General features: G+C 37.1%; 2 protein-coding genes and 1 pseudogene across 4 annotated transcripts; 2 read left to right on the top strand and 1 right to left on the bottom strand.

Annotated features, from left to right (window-relative positions):
• Positions 1 to 4,035: 4,035 nt before the first annotated feature.
• On the top strand, positions 4,036 to 5,557 carry LOC121788396 (phosphoserine aminotransferase 2, chloroplastic-like). Its single transcript, XM_042187075.1, has one exon. The coding sequence runs from the start codon at positions 4,100 to 4,102 to the stop codon at positions 5,378 to 5,380; it is 1,281 nt and encodes a 426-aa protein (XP_042043009.1). The 5' UTR covers positions 4,036 to 4,099; the 3' UTR covers positions 5,381 to 5,557.
• A 164-nt stretch (positions 5,558 to 5,721) lies between these two features.
• On the bottom strand, positions 5,722 to 11,415 carry LOC121788397 (protein S-acyltransferase 10-like). 3 transcript variants are annotated; one of them, XM_042187077.1, is made up of 12 exons: positions 11,178 to 11,415; positions 10,970 to 11,084; positions 10,287 to 10,361; positions 10,083 to 10,154; positions 9,862 to 9,921; positions 9,502 to 9,696; positions 8,285 to 8,318; positions 7,502 to 7,611; positions 7,091 to 7,177; positions 6,714 to 6,797; positions 6,545 to 6,610; positions 5,722 to 6,164 (listed from the first exon to the last, which is right to left on the bottom strand). In XM_042187077.1, exons 1-12 carry the CDS (start codon positions 11,266 to 11,268, stop codon positions 6,032 to 6,034), a joined length of 1,122 nt encoding a protein of 373 aa, XP_042043011.1. In that variant the 5' UTR covers positions 11,269 to 11,415; the 3' UTR covers positions 5,722 to 6,031. The 3 variants fall into 3 exon arrangements, with proteins under 3 accessions (XP_042043011.1, XP_042043010.1, XP_042043012.1); XM_042187076.1 differs by having other exon boundaries at positions 5,722 to 6,209; XM_042187078.1 differs by lacking the exon at positions 6,545 to 6,610 and having other exon boundaries at positions 5,722 to 6,209.
• Positions 11,416 to 13,357: 1,942 nt separating this feature from the next.
• Positions 13,358 to 16,275, top strand: LOC121788395 (annotated as a pseudogene).
• Positions 16,276 to 23,979: the final 7,704 nt, after the last annotated feature.

A 23,979-nucleotide genomic window follows, 5' to 3' on the forward strand; every position in this document is an offset into this window, starting at 1 on the left:
TAAAGGTTTAATTGAGAAAGATATAATTGAGAAAGATAACGATGATTATGAACCTTATACTATGACCTATAATAATTCAGAGCCATATACTATGGCCGAAGTTAAAAGGTTAATGAATCAAAAATACTCTAATAAACCAGTGGTAAAAGATTTAAATTCAGAAATAGATAACCTTAAAAAAGAAATTAAAGAATTAAGAGATAACTTAAGGATCCAAGATTTACGTATCTCAACAATTGAAAAAGGAAAAGAAGTTTCTACTTCAAATAGCAACGACAAAGGGTTATTTCTTTCAAAACTTGAATTTATTACTTCTCAGAAATGGTTTATAAAAATCATCCTTCTTATTGATAATAATTATAAGAAAGAATTAATTGCTCTTGTTGATAGTGGTGCAGATCTTAATTGTATTCAGGAAGGTTTAATACCTACTAGGTACTTTGAAAAAACCTCGCATAATTTATTCTCTGCTAATAATCAAAAAATGGAAATTAGTTATAAACTTCCTAAAGCTTTTTATATGTAAAAATAAAGCTGTATTCCTAATAGCTTTCTTTTAGTTAAGAATATTTCAAACCAAATTATATTAGGAACTCCTTTCCTTAGGAGAATCTTACCTATCAGAGTTGATAACAAAGGCATAATAGGAAATTTCGGTGATATATCTTTAGAGTTTCCTTTCGTCACAGAACCTATTACCAGAGTCCTGAATAATATTAGAGAAAATATTATTAATAAACAAAACCAAATTAATTTTATAAAACAAGAAATTAATTCTATTAATATTGAAGCCCAATGGAAAATCCGAAGCTTAAAGAAAAAATTAAATTAATAGAAAATAATTTTACTGAACAATTTGTAATGAACATCCTAATGCTTTTTGGGATAGGAAAAAACATATTGTTAACCTTGATTATGAAGATGATTTTGATGATTCTAGAATCCCTACTAAAGCTAGACCAGGTCAAATGAATAAAGAGTATCTGGATCTTGTAAAAAAGAAGTCAAAAGTCTTGAAGAAAAGGTCTCATACAACCCTCTAAATCCCCTTGGTCCTGCACAGCTTCTATGTTAATAAGCAAGCTGAGCAAGAAAGAGGAGTTCCAAGGTTAGTTATTAACTATAAACCGCTTAATAAGGCCTTGAAATGGTTTAGATATCCGATGCCCAATAAAAAAGATTTATTAGATAGGCTTTTAAACGCTATTATATTTTCAAAATTTGATCTAAAATCTGGATATTGGCAGATTCAGATTAATAAAAGGGATGTTTATAAAACTGCTTTTAATGTTCCTTTTGGACAATTCGAGTGGAAGGTGATGCCTTTTGGTTTAAAAAACGCACCTTCAGAATTCCAAAAAATCATGAATGATATATTCAATCCTTACAGTGATTTTATCATTGTTTATATCGATGATATCTTAGTCTTTTCAAAAGACATCCAAACTCATTTTGAGCATCTCAGAATTTTTAAAAATCTTATCTCAAATAATGGCCTGGTTATATCCAAATCTAAGATGAAATTGTTTCAGATTTGTGTTAGATTTTTAGGTCATAATATTGAGAAAGGAAAGATAATTCCTATTAATAGAAGCATCGAGTTTGCGTCTAAATTTCCTGATGAAATAAGGGATAAGACTCAATTACAAAGATTCCTAGGGAGTATTAATTATATTTCTCCTTATTATAAAAATCTTGCTCAAGATACAGCTATTCTTTATGAAAAGACTCAAGAAGGATCCTAAGCCCTGGAATAATAGTCATACAGAAGCTATTAAAAAGATAAAAGAAAAGGTTAAAATATCCCTTGCCTCTTAATTGCTAATCCTGATTGGGAAAAAATTATAGAAACTGATGCCTCAAATATAGATATGGAGGTATCCTTAAACAAATTGATCCAAATAAACAGAATATCTTGTTAGATTTTACTCAGGAAAATGGAATAGTAGTCAAAAGAACTATGCTACGGTTGTTAAAGAAATTCTGGCTATCCTTAAATGCGTTTTAAAGTTTCAAGACGATTTATTTAATAAGAGTTTTGTAATAAAAACAGATTGCCAGGCAGCAAAATTTTTGTTTGATAAAGATTTAAGCATGATGTTTCTAAGCAGATGTTTGCTAGGTGGCAAGCTCAACTTGCTCCTTTTGATTTTGAAAATTATTTATAAAAAAGGATCGGACAATAATTTACCCGATTTCCTAACCAGATAATTTATTACTAATGGTTAATCCTTACAGGAATCACTATAAACAGGAGATTAGGAATCTCCAAAATATGATTTTTAATTATAAGATTAGAATGGAAGAACTTGACAGAGAAAGGTATTATATTAGAAGATGGAGACCTTGGATTCCCTTAGACCTATCTTGGAAGAAGCTCTTAATCTTAAAAGACTGATAAGAAATTGTGAAGATAAAATTAATATGATTATTCTCATTGGTTTAACCTAAAAACGTTTCATTTTGTAGTTATGCTCCCCAGAGGAAGAGGCCATAGGAGCCAATTCCCTTCCTTTTATAAAGGAAGAGGAGGAAGAATCCCCATCATTCAGCATGGTAATAAGAAACTCTTTAAAGAGAATATCACAGGTATCGACCAACTGGAAGATAATCCAGAATTATTTCAGAAAGTTCAGGAATATCTGAACTCGAAAAAGGATAATGAGGGAACCTCATCATCTTGGGCTAATAAAGTTCAAGGTTCAACATCTTATGCTGAGGCAATTACTTCATCAGAAGACAGAGAAAAGTATATTCCTTCTCCCTTCAAAGATATCATTGTCTTCCTTGAGACTCATGACCTTAGATGGGAAAAGGAGCCTTGGAAGCTTATGCAGCGTTATATGGATACAGCATCATATGCTGCTCCTTCTTATAAAAGAAGAATTTTTTATGAAGAATTCCTGACAAGCATGGGAGCATGTGAGATCAGGCATTTCAAAACTTTTAGGGAAGCTAAAGTTTATAATTTTAGCAGAATTATTATTAAGCAAATAATAACAGCTGAAGATTGGGGTTTTGGAACCCTAAGAGAAAGAGAATGTCAAGTTAAGAATAATAATGGTGGCAGAGAAGTTATAAACTTCAATTATTGGGATATTAAGGAATGTCTTTCTCAAGAATTCTTCAAAAGGAGAAATGTCTTTTTTCAGAGATTTATTAACTCTCTTTTGTTCTTTATAAAAAGAAACTTTCTCTTTTATTAATTGAAGAGTCTGGAGACCTTGAATATCTCCTGACTTGTCCTTCTCCATCATTGTAGGCCAAAACCTAGTGAAGAACTTCCTTTTAAGGCACGGAACATTATTATGATCAAAACCAATTTCTGGTTCCCATTTCCAGATCCATGGGATACCAAATTCTGCATAGAAATGAAGAGTCTCCATATTATGAAAAATCTATTTTGATTCTCTGCTTCTATTAATGCAGGAGAAACTTGTTTCCATTTAAAAAATAAGGACTTAAACTCTTCTGGAAGTATTTTCTCAGAAGTTCCAAAGGTTTGCCACCAGTCATATACCCATGTTGGCAGTCCTTGTTCATAAACTTTTGGGCAGATTTTAATCCACCACGAATGTTTATGATAAGGATTTTGATAAAAGATTTTGTAAATTTTATAATAAATAAATTAATTAATTGTAACATTTATATTAATTTCAACAACCAAACTTTTAATTTATATTATGTCTTAGACATAGTATTTTCAACCAAACATCAATATAAAATTTAGTAGTACTAATTTAGTCCAAGACATAGTCTATTTAACCAAACATCAATATAAAATTTAGTAATACTAATTTAATCTAAGACAAGACCCATCTTATCTTATCCTATATTGAATCTCATTATTATTTTATCTTTTCAACCGAACGCCTCCTACGAAGATTAAAGATTAATGTCCGCTGATAAAATATAAAAAATACTAGTATCACTTTTGTCGAGATCTGTAATTTCCATTTTCCCATAAAAATTATTCATTCATGTCCAATATAGAATTAAATTTTGATTTATATGCCACCAACCAACCAACCCCAACCTACTCACATTCACACTCACTCACTCACTCAGATCTCCTTTCTCCGCCATCTTTCCAAAATAAATGTCCATCTCAATGTCGTCGTCGTCGGCCGCCACCACTCCCCTCACCCACCTCAACCCCACCGCAACTTCCCAAATCTCCGCCTTCCCCACCTCCCTCTCCCTCCCCACCACCTCCCCCACTCGACCCCTCTCCATCACCTGCTCCTCCTCCACCCTCCAAACCCAAACCTCCACCACCACCGACCGCGTCTTCAACTTCGCCGCCGGCCCCGCCACCCTCCCGGAAAACGTCCTCCTCAGAGCCCAATCCGAGCTCTACAACTGGCGCGGCTCCGGCATGTCGGTGATGGAGATGAGCCACCGCGGCAAGGAGTTCCTCTCCATCATCCAAAAGGCCGAATCGGATCTCCGATCCCTTCTCTACATCCCCCCCGATTACACCATCCTCTTCCTCCAGGGCGGCGCCACCACTCAGTTCGCCGCCGCGCCGCTCAACCTCTGCAGCAGCCCCACCGACGCCGTCGATTACATCGTCACAGGATCCTGGGGCGACAAGGCCTTCAAAGAGGCCGCCAAGTACTGTAACCCTAAATCCATCTGGAGCGGCAAATCCGACAAATACACCAAAATCCCCAATTTCGATTCCCTCAATCAAACCCCCGGCGCCAAATTCCTCCACATCTGCGCCAATGAAACCATCCACGGCGTCGAATTCAAGTCCTACCCTACCCCGGCGGGCCAAAAAGAAGTCCTCGTCGCCGACATGTCCTCCAATTTCTGCTCCAAACCCGTCGACGTCACCAAATTCGGCATGATCTACGCCGGCGCGCAGAAGAATGTAGGCCCCTCCGGAGTCACCATCGTAATCATTCGATCCGATTTGATCGGGTACGCGCAGGCGATCACGCCGGTGATGCTGGACTACAAGATCCACGCCGACAACAATTCGCTCTACAACACGCCGCCGTGCTACGGAATCTACATGTGCGGGCTGGTTTTCGAGGATCTCGTCGAGCAGGGCGGGCTAGCGGAGGTGGAGAAGAAGAATGTGAGGAAGGGGAGCCTTCTTTACGATGCCATTGATGGGAGCAAGGGGTTTTTCCGGTGCCCAGTGGAGAAGAGCGTTCGGTCGCTGATGAACGTGCCATTCACGCTGGCGAAGCCGGAGCTCGAGGCCGAGTTTGTGAAGGAGGCGGCCAAGGAGAAGATGGTGCAGCTCAAGGGGCATCGGTCGGTTGGCGGGATGAGGGCTTCCATTTACAATGCGATGCCGTTGGCCGGAGTGGAGAAGCTTGTGGCTTTCATGAAGGATTTTCAGGCAAGGCATGATCATGCTTGATGGATTTTGGTTTTTGATTGTGAAATGAGTGTTTTTGCTTCTTCATTGCTAGATTTCGAGTTCTTGCTTAATGAGTTTTGTGTTTCGATTTGAAAGCATGGATTTTGGATTTAGGTTAAATCAAGTCTTGTTTTTTCATGTTTGAAATAATAAGAATATTTGGGATTTATGTTGTTATTTGAGAGTTGATATTCTCATGGATTTTGTTTTTGGTGTATTTTCTCACCAACGAAATATTTTTGTGACCTTATTGCTCTTCTAGTGATGTCGATTTATAAATTGTCATGTTTGATATTTAATATTCATCGTTTCATTTTTCGGAACAAAATTGGAACAAAATCTCTCGTAAAAAACCATATAGTGGCCGGAATAAGGACGTGACATCCAAATTACATGTTCAGTGCTCAAATTACATGTCGATTTTACACATTCAGTACTCAAAATTACACGTCGATTTTGCACTATATGAATGGACTAAAAAGATCCTTTGCTTCAATATCAGTGTAAAACTATGGGAAATTTCTCATCATCACTCTAAATCCATAACAGAACCAAATGGAAATAATGTTTGCCAGAGAAACTACATGTTTACAGCATCGCACAGCCTCAGTTTGCATCTTACACAGATCGAAAATACAAAGACAGGTTCCATCAGCAGCAGCGACACGATAGAACATCATAGCAAGTATAAGGTCTGGACTTCTCCTCAAGTTCTTGAGCTGTAGGTAGTCTTTCCATTCTGTACATGCTGCTGCTTCTAGCACAACAGAATATATACAAATTCCTGCATACTCCTTCGTCGAATGGATAAACTCTCTCAGGAATCCCCCTGTATAGTATACACTTATTTATAATTATAGTACTCCCTCCGTCCCATGCTACTCGCACTTTTCATTTTAGGCCGTAAATTTGGGATTGATTTTTTTGTGTAATTAAAAAAGAATTTTAGGTGTAATGAGACATCACTTAATAAAAGAGCTCTTAACTTAAACTAACATATTAATTAAATGCATTAATTCTAACTTAAATTATAAATAGTGTAAGGACTTTGTGACGAGCCGAAAAGCAAACGTGCGAGTAGCACGGGACGGAGGGAGTATAATTCAAAAGAATAAGAATTGGTTGTGAAGCATAAGATATCAGGAAGACCGGAGTTAAGAAGACCTTAAATATGCAATTCTTCGCCGTCTCACAAGCTCGTACGTGGTTTGATTAGTCATGATAAGGAAACTGTTAATTTATACAGGCAGAGGCACAATTATTTTCGTATTAAATATTTGCATTTTTAAGATAGGCAACACAAGAGCATGTGTGTTCAATGGATTAAACATACCTATGAAAAAGGAGCAGAAGCATCAGGAATATTAGACAAATTGAGAGAGCAGCCAATAGCAAAATCAATATTATATCTGCCCACCTGAAGAAAATACATTTGAGTTCTCAATCATGATAAGCTAAAATTAAGTACTATAAGGCCATATCAAAATCAGCTATATCTTAGGCTTGGTAGAAATAAGATTTGGAAAACAAGGGGGAAGCATTCCTACCATCTATGATTGCGATGCGATAATTTTGGAAAAAAAAAAAGAAGTTAAGGATTCTCCAGTTATAATAACTACCACCCTCAGTAACTCAATTTGAATCAGAAGGCCTCTTCAAAATAGACAAAGAGAAGGAAGATGTGGTTCTAATACATAATAAGTAACATACCATGCCTTCAATATGTTAGACTTGAGGTATCCAATGTACAGTATGCAAGTCCAGAGGGTCAATGCTGTTTCTCCACATATGTACCACCTGTTTTACCATTAAAAAAAACAATTTTAACTAAAGAAAACATGTTTGCACATTCAAATACGTATTAGTTTTGTATGATGAAAACGATCCAACCAAGCATGAAACGTTCCTCAGCTTAAATAAATGGAGCTTATCTTGAAAGAGAACACTTGTAGCAGGAAAAAAATAACTCCCCCATCCACACCCCCAAAAACTTACCTCTCCAATCCATCAAGTCAAGTAAATCAAAGAATTTGATGACATTGTCTCAAATAAGATATGAAAAGCTAGGACTGGAAACATTAATAAGAAACTGAATATGTCAACAGACATAGCGGCACTAACCAAAAACGGCAATGATTTCCCTGGCCTATGCATGTTCCGAGCCAAACACAGTGATGATCAAACTGAAGAACGCACTTGTTACAATCATGACAATGCTTAGCTCGTGGAGGCTACAAAAGAAATATAATGGTGCTGAGATTAGAAATTAATAACATTTGGACAAACAATAGACATATAAAGGTTTGTAGGAAGAAATGGGCACGAGAACAACTACTTAATCAGCATAAATCTTCTCTACTCTTGAAAAATGAGAAATAACCTCCCAAACCCTTGTTTTGCATAGCACCAACAAAGATACAAGGAGTAATATACAAGACCATCAAATGACAACTATTTTCCATATTTTAGAACTTTGCAGAAGCAGCATTTGCCTCACTCAATTGAGTCCCGTAAATGTTATACTACAATATTCCAACGTAGGATCTATTTCGATCAAAATTTTTTCTAGGGTCATCAATCATAATTACTTTGGAGAAGCATTAAGCTGATGCATGCAATTCAGTAGTTCCTATCCACTCTTTAACATACATCAGACCTACTTAACAACATAGTATTTATATCGAATATATGGGAATTATATATGCAAGATTAGAGATTGAGCAACTTGATAATCTATCCTAACAGTTTCTTAGATAACAGAAACACAATCCAAACACCCAATCTCAATGGGAGGCTGGGAGCAACAGATTGGTATGTATGATCAGCGCCAAAAGAAATCAGGTTTTGCTTCATCTAAGCATAAATGTCAGGATGCCCAATAAAGATGAGGACAAAATATTCTACCTGAAGGATGTTGCAGTAAGGGCAGATCAAACTTCTGAAAAAACAATCATTACAAAGAGAGAATAGATCAGAAAAAAAAATTGGTGATAGTGACAAATATGTACTAAAGACATATTCTATTAAAAATTATGACAAGATGGTTATTGATGTAATGTGCATTCAAATGCTTTAATGATCACTGTATGACTTCAATTAGCAGAAACGATGACAGTTATTCAGGTATAATCAATGCTAATTCTCAACCAAGCATCGCTGCATCAGTTTTTTATTTTCACAAGGCATCTATGGTCCTCACTGCGGAAAATAAATAAGACACCACACATAAATTTGTATATTATTAGTGTATGTTCAGTGACCAAAATAAAACTGTGTTTAGTTATTTATTTCCCACTGCTATCAATAGTGACAGTGCAACACCATTCCAAAGAGCGTATTAGCTCCATTCTAAGAAGTAACAAAACAAGGAATTTAGTACTTTTGAGCAGGCAACTATAATGCCATTGAAAGATATTTTATAGTACTATATTGAGATATCAGGATATAACTATCATGATCACATTTATGAATGGGAATGAAATATGTTGTTGTCATCAATTGTATTACCACCACATAATCTGACAAAAGTTCAACTAGTTCTTTATGATTTTGTGCAGATTTCTTTTTACACTACATTGCAATTTATTTGCCAGATATTCTTTTCAAGTAATTGCTGAATCTTCTGACTGCCAAGCATTTGTGACCAATTAGCTCCAATTCACATGCAAAATACAAGAATTATGAATGAAAATATCTGTCAACCAGCACTCTGCACAACCAAACATGCAATGGTGATTCTTTCTATGTATTAATAATTTAAAATAGTACCAAGTTCTCATATAATTTTTAAAAAGAGCAAAAAGCCATGTGAAGTCAAATCTAAACAATATACTAGTCTAGCAGATATCTGAACAAATATACTGTTTTTTGACAAGATTCCAGATGAAATTTCATTAGGTTTAAGCATCATACTAAAGTCAGACCGACCTTCATATCGCTGTCCCAAACTCTAAAAGGGGAAAGTCCTACTTAGAATCCTTTCTAGTTTCAGAAAAGGAGCCATTAAGTGACAGTAACTTACTCATCCACTCTAACAGTAGGTTATCAAAAAGAGATACGTATGGAACAAGTAAAAAAATCCTTGTCTTGAACGGCGTAAAATATTCAAAATACGCACGTACGTAGTTGATGACCGTTGCGGAAACAAACTCATCACTAACTTAGTCCAAGCTGTTACATTTCCTCTGTGATTGTTCCTTCCATCCACAGTGATAGCAACATCGCCATTTTTGCTTGAAGCTGTTGCATTTCCTCTGTGATTGTTCCTTCCATCCACAGTGATAGCAACATCGCCATTTTTGTTTGAAGCTGGTTGTCTTTGCTTAAACGTTATAACAAGACATACAATAAAACATGGCAATTGGTCAATTCACAACATATAACACCAATACGATCACCACAGTTTCTGAGCTATTAATTTATAAATTACTCCTGCCTCTGGTGCTGATTTCATAAAAAGAATCAGAAAAGATCCTGCTTACTTTGAGGGCAATAATGGCTTTCTAGCTGCAGCATCTCTATCATCAATGGCCTTCTGAATGCTACATTTCAGAGAACGAGAAACAACAATGTTTAACGTGGAATAAGAGATCTGCTTCTCAGAAGAATTTCTAAATACATATTTGGAACAGCCTTCTGGATATAATTCCTGAGAACTTAAAAATTCTCTTATTCCACAATTTCACAAAATAATCAAACTTACTCTGAAGCTAATAATGTCCTTCTAGCTGCAGCATCCCTTTCATCAATAGCCTTTTGAACATCGATTACATAGCTACATTTGCAAAGAAAAAAAATACAGAGGCTTTACCAACAAAGTTATGGAATAAACGATCTACTTCTCAGAAGAAGTTCTGAATAGATAATTAAATATTGGGAACCATATGCAGCTTGACGACATAATTACCCAGGAGATGTTCCCGCAGTCGCAAAATACTGAACCAGAGTAGCTACAAACAATAATACATACGTAGCAGTGTACCTATGTTGAAAAAGAGAAGCAAGCATGTTACCACCATCACAATAAACATATAAACGGAAATGACCAGTGATCTAAAAGCAAATGCAAGAAGCCAATAACATTTATGATTAGAACCAAAACTATAAAACTGGCAATCAGTCTAATTCCTGAAGTGGTACTCCAGTTTAGTAGCTGTGAATTTTCCACTAAGATCGTCTCTTCATCCCTTTTGGTTGAATGTTCTAGGATAAATCCAATCGACACCAACTCAAGGAAGCCACAAGGACCTTTATCTTCCAAATCCATTGTAGTGTTAAACGCTTATGAAGATATCTACTCAATATTTAAGCAGATTAGTCCCATTAAGAGCAGTTAGAGGCTATCTAAGCTACAAATTTTAAATATCCCTACGAAAAAAGCTCATATATGCATTTGAACTCGATATCCATGTCACGTCTTAGCATCCTAAAACAACATATGAAGCTCATCAGACTAAAAAATGCTAGCTTTACCATTTCCTGATCACTCCACCAACTATGACTCACACGCACACACCCAATTACACCAAATTTGTGCCCAATTTCACTTACACAAAGAAGTTAAATATAGTCAAAGTATCTGTGGATTACCACTGTTCGTGTTTGGTCTTCTCAATCAAATCACGGTCGAACAAAAACAATACACCGACAAACAGTATATGCAGCAGCACCAAAGCTAATTTGAGAGAGAAAGCAGATCGTCGGGCTAGAAACAGATTCAAAAGCAAAACAATCAATCAGAGACAAAATCCCCAAATCAAATGAAAAGGAAACCTAAGTAAGCTGGGTAAATAACAACCGGGGTCGGAAAAGCAGGGGAAGAGGCGGGAACATCGGTCGGCAGCGCGGCTACACGAATCCCTGAGAGAGCTGCCGCATGATACGCCCATTGTTGTTTCGTCACACGATGCTCATAACCTCACTCAGCATTAGATGGTTGTACAGTGCACTCCTTTAGTTGTACATCAATAGATAGATGGAGAGAGAGGCTGCGGCGTCTGAAACTCTTGCTCCGATTACTAAAATTAGAGATATCTCTGCAAATCGCAATTATTAGCTCTTTTCCTCTTTAATTCTTATCAGCTACTACTATCTTCCTACCTTCGATTCGGCCCCACCAAATTTTTTTTTTCTGTTGTTTATTACTGAAATTATTGTAGTAATAATTTGATAAGCGACATAATCTGAGTAATAATGTGATTTGCTAGCTCAAGATTTATAAGCTCATTTTGAAATATTGATTATTTAATCAAAGTGTATACAATGTAATAGTAATACTCCATCATAGATGAGTTACGGATTCAAATTTTCGTGTATAAGTGTTAAATTTGTACTACTATACAAATTTTCGGTAGTTTACAGTTGCAATTTTTAGGTACAACGCACTATTTATTTTGGTTCTTTATGTTCGTCAAGAAATGGTTGTTCACTCAAATAAGTACACATATTTGAAATATAGTAGTAGTAGTAGTATATTATTAAATTTTATTTAAGATTATTACTTGAAATTGTAGTTATAAGTTTAATTTAAAATTATTACAGGATATTTCAAGATATATCCCATAAATAATAATGTATACATGCATTTTTTTTAATTATTGATATAAAAGATTTTAAATTTGAAAATACCATTTGATATAAAATAAATTATTCAAATTATTTAATCAAGAAGATTATTATATAAATTTATACATTTTCTGGTAACTCAAGCTAATATCCATATTGCTTCATTTGCCCACAAATTTTTGTCTCATATTCAGTGACGGATCTAGGATTCTGGAGGTTACCTCTTCCAACCATCCGAAAAGCTTAAATATACCTTAATCAAGCTGGAGAATAGCATGATTGCCTAATGGTTAGGTTATTAGTCTTTTAACTTGGAGGCTCCATTCCTCAGATCCCCCTCGCACTTTCTCCGTATTGTATTCATCTATTTCCCTATCGATCCCATTGACACGACAATTGGTGCAACTAATGATGTCACCATCGGTAGAGTGCTTAGACAATCAAGCGTAGCTCAATTGGTATGACACTTCCCTCTAACCAATAGGTCGAGGATTCGAGTCATCACTGGGTAGATGGGGAACCATTGTTAATCCTTTTTAAACAGAGGAAAAAAAATATCGGCGGAGCGCTTACGGTCGTTGCTACAACTGAGCACACCAAACGACAGTGAATGTTAGTATGTTACCATGAATTTCGTATATTAGACGTTCATCAATGTCGGCAAGTGCAATATCCAGATCACCCAAACAACATCTTAACACCCTTATCCGTCAGCAACTCAGCATCTAATGCCACTCGCTACCATCTCCTCCAACCCAACACAACAAAAAATTTAACAAACAACACCCACGACTCATGTTACCTACTTTCATATCCCATTCCACTAAACTCATCAACCAAGAGAGTGAACGGGAGATGAGTGAGTAGAGTGTGACACACCATATTTTATTTTGGCAATCATCAAAAGAATTGGAATTCCATAATTCTTCATTGAAATTATTGTACTCCCTCCATCACATCTCAAGTGATTGACTGTTTTCCGGCACGTGTTTGGAGAAAATGATAATAAATAGTTAAAATGGAGAAAAAGTAAAGTAAATAAGAGAATAATGTAGATAAAACTCTCTTCTATATTATTCCCTCTCTTACTTTATTTCTTTACACTTTAACTATTTATTATCATCTTCGCAAAGCAACGGACAAAGAGAAATCAATCACTTGAGCTGGGATGCGGAGCAGATCACCTACTCCAAAACACCAATCCATTTCCTACTCCACAATCATAACAAAATAAAATAATCTTATAACACGAGCAATTTTAATAAGCGATGATGAGTCTAGTTTATTTTGTTGTGAGTGTGGAGTAGGAAATATACGGGTGTTTTGGAGTGGTGATCTGCTCCGGCAGGGGGGGAGGGAGTATATATTTTTCTAAATAAAATTGGTGTCTTTGGCAACAATGTATATTCTCCCCTAACATTTCCAGCACGTTTTTCTGAAGAGCAAATTCGAGGAATTAAAAATATGAAATTGCACTAAAAAATTAATAGCTGAGTTTTGTCTTCTTGATTTACTCGAGCTTAAACTACATTATCAAACTACCGATTTTATTTGAGTTTGATGTTGATTTAAATTTCAACTGCAACATACAATTTGATCAAATTACTGCTGATAACGAAGATGTCGAGCACCAGTTTCCTCATTAAAACACCGTCGTCTCTTCCCCGGCAGCTCCTCACTTCTCCGCCGCATCCTCAGCTCTCGGCGTCTCTGTTCAAGGTCCGCATTTTCTCTCCGATTACGCGTGTTTTAGTACTAGTATTTGATTTTAGGTTATCACTTCGGCTACCGATTAATCCGATCCGTTGTCATTGCAGAAAGGAGCTTCTAATCACAGGTTATTGATGCTGAAAGTCAGCTGCGATTCGGCTGGGAGCCAGCGCACCGCCAAATCCGACTCCTCCGCCGCCAGTGACGGGCTCATTTCAGCATACGGATGGTGCGCCGCTCTCGGCGGCGTTGGTTTTCTGGAGACGGCGTATCTGACTCTCGCCAATTCGGAATCATTGTGCCCCATTGGAGAGGGATCTTGCGATGGCATCCTTAACAATTACTTCGCTTCCATTTTAGGTATTCTTCTTTGACTAATGTTGAAATAGTTAGGTTATTATTTTCCCTCCGCTTTAGGCGATTGTGACTAATTTGTGATGGAATTGTTTGGCTAGTGTTGCCAACAGAACTTTATTAAGAATGCATGTTTTCTAGTTGGCTTTTGCTTTGTATTAAGGGAAATCAGCACCACCACTTGTGTTTAAACCAATTGTTTCTGTGTCTTTGACGAGAGAGTATAACATTGATGCTGTCTATATTAAGGTGTTCCTCTGCCATTATACGGCATGGCCGCCTATGGATTAGTTGCGATTCTCGGCCTAGGACAACATATTGGTTTCCAGAATACGCCGTTTGATGTCAAGAAAAACGGATGCTGATACGGTCTTGGTTGGGATGACTACCTCCATGGCAGTTGCTGCTACGTACTTTCTGTATACCCTGAGCACCGAGTTTGGTGGAGAGTCATGGTTATACTGTTTGACATCATCAGCACTAACCTTCAGTTTGTTCTTGATTACCATAAAGGTTCTACCTAGTTTTTCTTCTCTCTTTTTTACACTACGTTACCAATGAAGAGAAGTTGTGAATTCCTTCTGCAGAATCTTGGGATCGACAGGATTAAAGAGATGTTGGGCTCAAAGTTATGCATGGCTAGCTTGCTTATTATAGCCTTGGCCGCATCATATAATGTTTTTCAACCTGTTTCATCAAGGTACTACAGAGTTTAGATTTTGATGCTCAGAGCTCATGCATCCCGTAATATGTGTATTAAGTTATTTCTTCTTGTGTATCCAACAGTTTTGCAATGACAGAATTACCATATGTAGAAAAAGAGATCACAACTGAATCCAGTCCTTTGGCTATTTCTCTTGCAAAACATCTGCACTCTACTGGAGCGAGACTATATGGGGCTTTCTGGTGTTCACATTGTGTGCATCAGAAAGTGGTAATTTTCTTTTTCTCTCATGTTGTTTGAGTTGGAAACTTTGCTCTACAAACTTGTGATCATTACTTCCGTCGAACTCCACTAGAAACATAAAAATGAGAAGTATGGTTTCGTAATCCTGAAATGTAACCTCTCAGCTTTATTGAGGTTTACACTGTTACACTTGAACAAAAGATCAGAATCTCCGACTTGCTAAAAGTATCAGTAAGAAACTCCTCATTTGCTTTACTGATATTCTGTAGCACTGAGAAACAGCATGAATAAGTGCTCTCCTGGATTGAATGGTGATATTTTAGTTCTTCTCGTTTCGTGCTATCCATTTGAAGCATATAAGTCAGACTCCAAAAGTTTTCCCTCATCATTGTTAAAGATTTCATTATTCTACTTCAACTTCTTTCATTCTTTCTTTACCCCCTTTTTGGTTTAGCATCTGCCATATTCTTCTAGAAGCTTGTGGTGTATATATCTAGGACTTTTAAGGGGAAGGATGAATTTCACGATATAGAGATAAAATAAGAAAATTTATAAATCCTTAATTTGGTTCTTTTCATTGACCTACAGAAGATATTTGAGATATTCTCTTCTAAATTCCTTTTGCTTTTGTTGTTTTGTACTGCAAATGAAACAGATATTTGGGCGCGAAGCAACTAAACTGTTAGATTACGTAGAGTGCTATCCTGATGGATTAAAGGCAGGAACTAAAATGGCCGAGGCCTGTTATGGTATTGACCTTAAATATTTTCCGTCTTGGGAAATAAATGGCCAGGTGCAAACTCCTCTTCATCTGAGCCAAATCTTTCTGCCTTCTTGGTTTTCGTATCGTATATCTATGGATCTGTGTATTTGTCAAAAATCTGCATTGATGAAATGTTTTATTCTACTAGTAGTAGTTAGTTTGCATACCTTGGTATAGTAAATCGCTAGTATATTTCAAATAAACAAAAACCATCATGCCATTAACGTTTCCCTTTTCTCGATGGATTCGACATTATTGAAAAAAGGGTGTTAATTTTGATGATGGTGTTTTAGATGTCTAATTTGCTCAGATGGCCACAGGTTTTCAGCGGTGAGAAGCCATTGGAAGAACTTGCAACATTGTCTGGGATGAAACTTGAAGAATTGAGTCATTAGAAGTAAGATTATCCCAGTTTTTGCTCTTCCCGCTTTTTATGATTTCTTCGAGAACCGAACGACATTATTGTCTCAGAGCTTAGAAAGCTCATATATAAGACTGAGATATGTGATACCTTAAGGAGCTCTTTGAGTTTAGTTACCAAGTCAAGTTTTCCCTTTTGCTGACTTATCAATTTAATTAATGTCATATTTTGCTTTAGTGTTTTAGTTCATCAGTACATACTACATAAGTACATATACAATTATGGAAACACAGACATAAATTCAAATCAGATGGAGAGTAACTCTAAACATGTGTCATAATATTAGGAAACTGTAATACATAAAAGTACATATGTTACACCAACGAATGCATGATACTATGCTGGACAGATATATCGTATTTTGTTGAGTGTCGCATCTACAAAACCGATCATAACATGGCCGCACGCAATTGAGAGTATATGATAAATAAATAACAAAGTTACTTAGAAGGTGGTGGGGCAAGGCCAAAGCTAGGGAAGAAAGGTATATTTGGGAAGCTTGTAGGGATCGAAGGAAATGGGGGAAGCTTGGGCATAGTTGGTTGAGTTGGGAACATTGGAATCGATGGCATTGGTGGGAGACTTGACATAGGAAACGTTGATGGGATCGTTGGCAACCCGGGAATCGACTGCAGTAGATGACGGGCTGCATCACATTTTTTACTATGGATTGTGATTACAGCAAGAATCACAAAGCAGAGATGTATGGTTTTTGACATGATTCTAGTTCGAGAATGATATTACTATGAAGAGTAGTTGCTTTGATTGTTGTAATGAAGTAAGGTTTGTTTGAGGTACTTATATACTCAATTTCAATCATGTAAAATTTGACCAAAATAATCTGTCACGAATGTTGGTGGAAATAAGATGTGTTGGTTGCGACTTGTATGTATATGTTCGATTTTGGTAAGAAATTATTGTTGGAATCAAATTAATGATTCACACAAATCATCACATAAATCATACATGTCGAATACGATTGATAAACATAAAGTGGAAGCGTACATGGATTTGGATTCATGATGTTTGATGTTCTTGATGATTCTGAAGTATGGAAATTAGTCTTCCAAGTGACAACGCATTCACAAATTCTCTGTAATCTGTGAAGTTATACGTCCGATCAATAGGAATGAGAATCTATTAACCTATTTATAGGTTGCACTTGGGGACCATAACCATGTATTTAGAGAATAAGTCCATAACTTTATTATAACTTTAATTTCGCTCGTAACAAAATTAAAGTTATCCAAAGTAGTATCTGTACAATAGTCCTCATACTTTTATAGATAATCGTTTAACCCTATAAGTTATATAACCTTAGTAGATCACGTAATCAGGTCAATCAATAAATAGTCATTAATATTATACAATCTTTAGACTATTATGTTGGACCATATTAAAATGTTCCAACAATTATACATAAACCAATTGTGTGAGTACTTGTGTATGTAATGTAAAATAAGACATTACTCATTCCGTCCGGCAATAGGAGTCACATTCATGGGCGGTGCGGGTTTTAAGAAAGTGTTTGAGTGTGTACAACTATACCCCCAAAATAATGTGTTCAGCTAAAAATACTCCATATTACTATTTTCTAGTTGCACTGGTGTACTAGCAAAACGGGACTCCTATTCGCGGACGGTTACTCCATATTACTATTTTTAGCTGCAACTGTACAGTAATACTCCATATTACTACTATTTTTTTAAAAATATAAGAAGAAACCAATAAATCATCAGTGTATCAATGTAGTTTTTACTGTCTACACCATTAATAACCACTTTGCTTAAGACAAGCTAATTCTAACAAAAATAATAAAAACATAACAATTCTAGCCATTTACATAGAATAATCAGATTGTTTTTTGTTTTCGGACTTCTAACAAAAATTAAATTAAAATTATATTTTAATAAATTAACCATATTGTCGAAGGGTAGTATTCGGTATACTTAGGTTGGAAGTTGATGAACCACCTATGCAACAAACTAAATACTACTCCCTCTTTCCCTCTTTTCAATTAAGTTGGTACAAAACTTTTGAATATAGAAATTAAGAAATTACGTTGAATAAATTACATGAAAGTGAAATGAGAGAGAGAAGTAGGATATATAAGAAAGAGTAAAATATGTAATGAAATAAAGTAAGAGTAGTTGGATGTTTTGGTTTTTTTTTAAAAAAATGACTGAACTTTGTTTAAACGTACTAAAAGGACGACTCAACTTAGTTGCAGTGCCGTATCTAGCTAAAATTAAGTGGGTACAACTGTACCAAAAAATAATGTATTACTGCTTTTACAAAAACCTTGTGTGGCCTAGTGGTTGTTGTAGTACTTCGATTGACCCGTGTTTGATTCTTATATCTCATTTATATTTTTAATGTATGTGTATGAATTTGTTTTTATTTTAGCTATTAGGTAGTTGTATGAATTTGGAAATTAAATTAGCCGTCAAGTTTTTTTTATAGATGTTAGATAGTTTACACATTTTATTCTTTTGTTCTGTTATTATGTTATAGCTTTTTTTTTTTATGTGATACGAATTCTTAGTTTAATTATTGATTTTAAAATTGAATATTGATGTGGTTTTAAATATTATTTTAATTTTTAGAATGAACTGCATGAAAGGTCCATAACTTTTGGGTTTGTAACACCGGTGACTACTAACAAAAAAAATACCACCACAGGAGTCTAACAAAATATACAATCACAAACCAGGTTTTTTCGGACGATAACACCCTAATGCCCTGGAAGGGCATTCTCGTCTATTTACTGACGTCGCCTATGCTAGTGCTCTGCATACACCTGCAACATGCACTGTGGCTGACACCCTACCAATGATATGACCGAAATGTCATGTCTTTTCTCCTCTCTCTTCCTCGAAATAATGCAGACGGTTCGCTTCCCATACGCCACCTAGTATGTACTTGCATTGATATTTTATGAAAATTAAAACACTTCTTTTTCTCTTCCCTCCAATTCAGTTTCACTTTCACTCCTTTTCGCTCTCTCATCTCACTCCACTCCATCACTCCATTTTCGGAGGTTTTCTGACGCCATTTTCATCAATGCCGCCAAAATGAAACCGGGCTGGTTCCTCTGGAGCGTCCTCCTCCCGTAGTTCGTCACGGCGGAAAAAGTAACCGCCACCGCCACTGTTACCTCCGCCAGTGGCTGCACCTAGACGCGGTCCGGAGGTAATCGACGTAGACCCATAAACATGGGATTATCCGCAATCCTGAGTTGGATTTCTTTGTCCGGGAGGAGGAATACAGTAAGTTGTATTTTACAATTTCACAAATCGTTCACTTTAATTCCACCAACCAAGAGATTCAGTCTGTGATTTAGGGTTCCAAAAATTGTTTCTTTTTGGGAATTTCTTTTGATGTCGTGGCGTTTGGTGCTCTGATTTTTGACTTTATATGTTGTATTTGTTGGTTTAATTTTGGTATTTTTCTAATTTTCTAATAACCCTAATAGAGGAGCATCCCGGGAGGTTTTCCGTTCCTTTTCATCACGGTGGTTTAATCTTCGAAATCAATGAACAGGAGAAGTATGTTGGGGGTCATTTGACATTCTTTGACTTTTGCAACATTAACCAATTCGAGCTCTTAGATATGTCCAGTATGGTGTTGAGGTTGAGGTATGATAGGAAAACCGTCTGCGAGTTCTATTACGTTCATCCAAAGTATAGTGATGAGTGTATGGGCGTTGACATAGGAGGTCCGTTGCTGCCCATTATTGACGACCCACATCTGACCACTTTTCTCGAAGTCGCGGCTACTAGCACAAAACTAGTTCACATTTACGTCGTCGAGATTAAGGCGGCGGCCGCCTTACTCAAGAAGCGAAAGGAAGAAGCGGATGAGTTTCTAAAATTTCACAAAGCTTGTAAAAAATCCGCAGTGGTCATTGAAGAGATTGACGAACCTGAACCAATTGTGTCGAAGCCTAAACCGAAAAGGAAGAGCAGAGGAAACCATTGTCACCATTATTGATGATTGAGTGGTACCCTAGGGATGTTGAGTTTGAAGAGTATTTGACCAAAAGTTTAGAAGACAAACGTCGGCAATGGAAGAGGGAAGAGGAGGCAGCTCGGAAGAATTTGATGGAAACATTTGCATCATGTAGTAGTGCAGAAGGAGCACAACCCGAAGTTATTATGGTTGAGTGATAGAGGGAAAAGATGAGACTATGACTCTGTGTGTGTGTGTCAACTGGCCAGGAAGGTACCTAGACTTAGCTGTGTCTATCTTCCCTATCAACAAAAAAAAATACCTCAACCCACTTCTACTGGCTAGTATAGTGGAGTAAGGGTCGAATCCCACAGAGATGGATGTAGGCGAGATACACTTGCGATGACATTCTGGGAGCGGTTGGTTAGCTACCACGCTTTTTTTGAGGTTGAGTTTTACCTAGTCGGAAAATGAAATGGAACCTATACCCCTCATGACCATTAGGTCAGGGTGGGCTCTAAATGCTGCGTGATAAAAGAAATTAAAGTGCGTGTGTAAATTAGGGTACGAGTGTGCATGTGAGAAACTACTAGACGAAACTTACTAAAAATGGCTAGACAAAAGGTAAAGAGAATCAAAGGACATGCTGTCAGACTGTCTCCTGGGTGTGCAGAAAAGCTGAAAAAATGCAAGTACAAAAGCAAAAAGCAAGAAAAGCAACACAAGTGGTCCCATTCTTTGATTGTGACATTATCTTCTTCACCAAGCTAAACAAACAAGATCAACAAACTCCATTGATGAATGATCAAGCTTGAAAATTCGTAAATGCAATATTTAACTTGAAATCGAGAACGAAAGCTAAGAAAACTGAGATCTACGCAAACTGGTCAGCGGGACAAGGTGACAGAAGCAAGCAGAAACGATTCCCATGCATTTTTGAGGAACTTAACCTGATTAAAACTTGTAAACACTCCAAGAAAACCTAGATCTAACTAAGCAAAGCAGATTCAAGCACTTAAACAACAGAAATCAACGTAAAACTACCAGATCTAGCTACTAGGCAGAGAGAAATAATAAGCAAGCTGAAACACAAAATAAAACCACAATAAACTTCATTGCATTCAAGATTATCACCCAAAAGATGTTCCAACTAAGTAGCTACTGGAATCCAAGTCAAAGGCAAGCAAAAAAACAAGTACTTAAACTAAGAAATTTTAAAAACAAAGCAAGTAAAAGATTGTTTGGCTTATCGGAAACTGAAACTGAAGGAATTTCTGGAACTACGGTAGCTGGAATGAATCAGGAATGATGCTCCTCGCAGGCAGGTGGCCGGAATCTTCAAGTCAGGCTGCTGGATTTAGATGGAACTTAGAGCTAGTGGAGCTATTCTCCTCAAAAGTGATGATAAGTCCTAAGTGAAGTGGTGTCAAAATCCTCCTCTTTTCTTTATGTTCAGCTCCTATTTATAGGGTGGCTTGCCCTAATTTCTAGGGCTTTCTCTTCATGTGGAATGACAATTTTGCCCTTCTTTAGATATGCGATTATTCCAAGCAAGTCCTTCCTTCTCGTGTCCAGTTCTGTAGCATCCATCCTGACTAGTTTGCGTATTTTCTGCTCATACTAACCAGTTTGCACACTTTTCGCAGCTTTTTCTCTTGAATTCCTTCTGAACCTTTCCTCCTGATTTAGTACTTCAACATGCACACTTTAGCAGCTATTTTGCAGATATTATCCAATAAAGCACCTTATACTGACCAGTAACCAAGGCCGAGAACGAGACTCATCATTGAGGTTGAGGGTGAAGAGAATGATGCAGTAGTTGGAGTTGTTGGACAAGGAGACGTCCATGCATTCGTGCAAGAGGTAGAGGTATTGTTTGTGATTTATGAGTTACAATATTGGGTCTTCTTGTGACTTATGTTTTATGTTTTGTCTATTGTAGGATGTCCCAATCCCAAGACCGTCATCAGTTGATTCCATGACAAGTCCTCCAACTGGGCAATCATTTCCTACTCCAATGGGGCAATCAATTCTTACCCAATTTATATCAGATGTACAACCTGAGATTGAAGACATAGAAGAAGAAGTTGAAGAAGTTAGAGTAGTTGAATGAGATGCCCACGAATGCGTGGCAGAGGTTACTACACAACTTTGAACTACGTTTGTGATTTATGTTTTATGTTTGGTATTCATTTGTGATTTATCTTTTTGTCGATTGTAGGTTGTAGTTCTAAGGGCCCCAGTTTCAAATGAACAATGTATACCTAGTCCTCCGACAGAGCAATCAATTCCTACTCCTTCACCTGCATATCCACGTGACCGAGTTTCTGACTCAGTGGAAGAGCCAAGTGCAGTTGAAGAGAATGTGTACCAACCAAGCATGGAATATTCAGAGGAACCTCAGTGTCAACCGTAGTTGGAAGTTCCTATCATCGAGGACATTTCGGATGAAATGCTAATGTAAGAATTCGAACGTGATGTGCAAGATGGAGCTCCAACGGGAGAAGTATCTGATGTGCCGGAAGTAGCACATGATGTACCGGAAGTAGAACCTCCAGATGAGGTATACATTCCATCATTTGAATATGTTCCGAACGGCTGCCATCTCCATAACGAGGGACCTCCGACTGATGATGAAGATGATGAGATGACCATTTTATCTCGTTGGCACACATGTGCTGAGATGAGCAGCTGTTTACATCCTATTATGAATCCATTTTCTAGCAACAACATGCGTGTCAGGAGCCAGAGATGTAGACCAGCCGAGGGAAGGTGAAGACCCGACGGGGGCAGGGGAGAAATGGCGGAGGAAGTATTCGCCTTATGTTGAAAAGAGGAACACAACAGAGAACCCACTTTGCGAGGATGAAAGTGTGGACGAGCTACAAGATATTGAAGACCTTGAAGATTTGGAGGGTTTGAAGAAGAAGAAAGGTATAAAGTAAACCTCATTCAAGCTCCTGCCTAATGAGCTTCCATTGTGGAAGCCTGGTAATGTTTTTAAGCATAGAGATTTCTTCTATGATGTCTTGAGGCTGTATGCAATAATGACCAGACGACGGGTGCACGTGAAAAAAATGACAGCGACAAACTTCGTGTCGTGTGCAAAGGACAACTAATGACAGCAATGAGATTGATCCCAACAATGGCTGGTGGCCGATTGCTTGGGCTGTGACTAAGGCCGAGAGTTATGTCCAGTGGAAGTAGTTTCTGGAATACTTGTCTGATGACCTTGACTTGCATGCAAATGGCCCAAGATATGTGTTTATGTCTGACCAACAAAAGGTATGGTTTATGTGATTTCACTATTACATATATACTTCATATGTGATTAAAGTTTAATACTTTATCTATGATTTTATCAATACATTCAGTATTGTCAGTGTGATTATGTGGTAATTGTGTTGTGTTGTGTTGTGTTGCACTCGGTGGCTGGCAGGGTCTTGCAAAAGTGATTCTTGAGGATTTCCCACAGAGCGAGCATCGCTTCTGTGTTCAGCACATATACAACAATTTCAAGAAGAGATTCGTCGAGGAAAATTTCAAAGACCGGTTGTGGGAGATTGCCGCAAGTACAACCCTCGAACATTATGTGGACAAGATAGATGCTTTGCGGGCTGAGTATCCCCAAGCACATCAGTGGCTTTCTGGGGTTGCTCCTAAAGAAATATGGGTGAATGCATTTTTCTCCCTACATACTTGTTGTGATGTGTTCCTCAACAATATTTGTGAGACATTTAATTCAAAGGTTGTATTGGCTTGAGAAAAAGCTATTATCAGTATGTTGGAAGACATTCGAACGAGTCAGGTGGAAAGGATTCAGATCAAAGGCCAGTGGATCAAAAGCTACGATCACGCAGTCCCTCTTGTTATCATGGAGCTTGTGGATAAGTGGTACGCGAGGGCTTCATCGTGGAGAACTACATGGA

Source organism: Salvia splendens, unplaced genomic scaffold (genome assembly GCF_004379255.2).
Source record: "Salvia splendens isolate huo1 unplaced genomic scaffold, SspV2 ctg1030, whole genome shotgun sequence".
Taxonomy (NCBI): domain Eukaryota; kingdom Viridiplantae; phylum Streptophyta; class Magnoliopsida; order Lamiales; family Lamiaceae; genus Salvia; species Salvia splendens.

What these genes read in the sequence shown, in the direction of transcription:
- LOC121788397 (XM_042187076.1), bottom strand. Translation starts at nt 11,268, where the DNA reads ATGGGCGTATCATGCGGCAGCTCTCTCAGGGATTCGTGTAGCCGCGCT. An exon ending in GGAAATCATTGCCGTTTTTG is followed by an intron (nt 7,178 to 7,501) that starts GTTAGTGCCGCT and finishes ATGGTAAAACAG; the next exon opens with GTGGTACATATGTGGAGAAA. An exon ending in CGAAGAATTGCATATTTAAG is followed by an intron (nt 6,210 to 6,544) that starts GTCTTCTTAACT and finishes TATACTATACAG; the next exon opens with GGGGATTCCTGAGAGAGTTT.
- LOC121788396 (XM_042187075.1), top strand. Translation starts at nt 4,100, where the DNA reads ATGTCCATCTCAATGTCGTCGTCGTCGGCCGCCACCACTCCCCTCACC.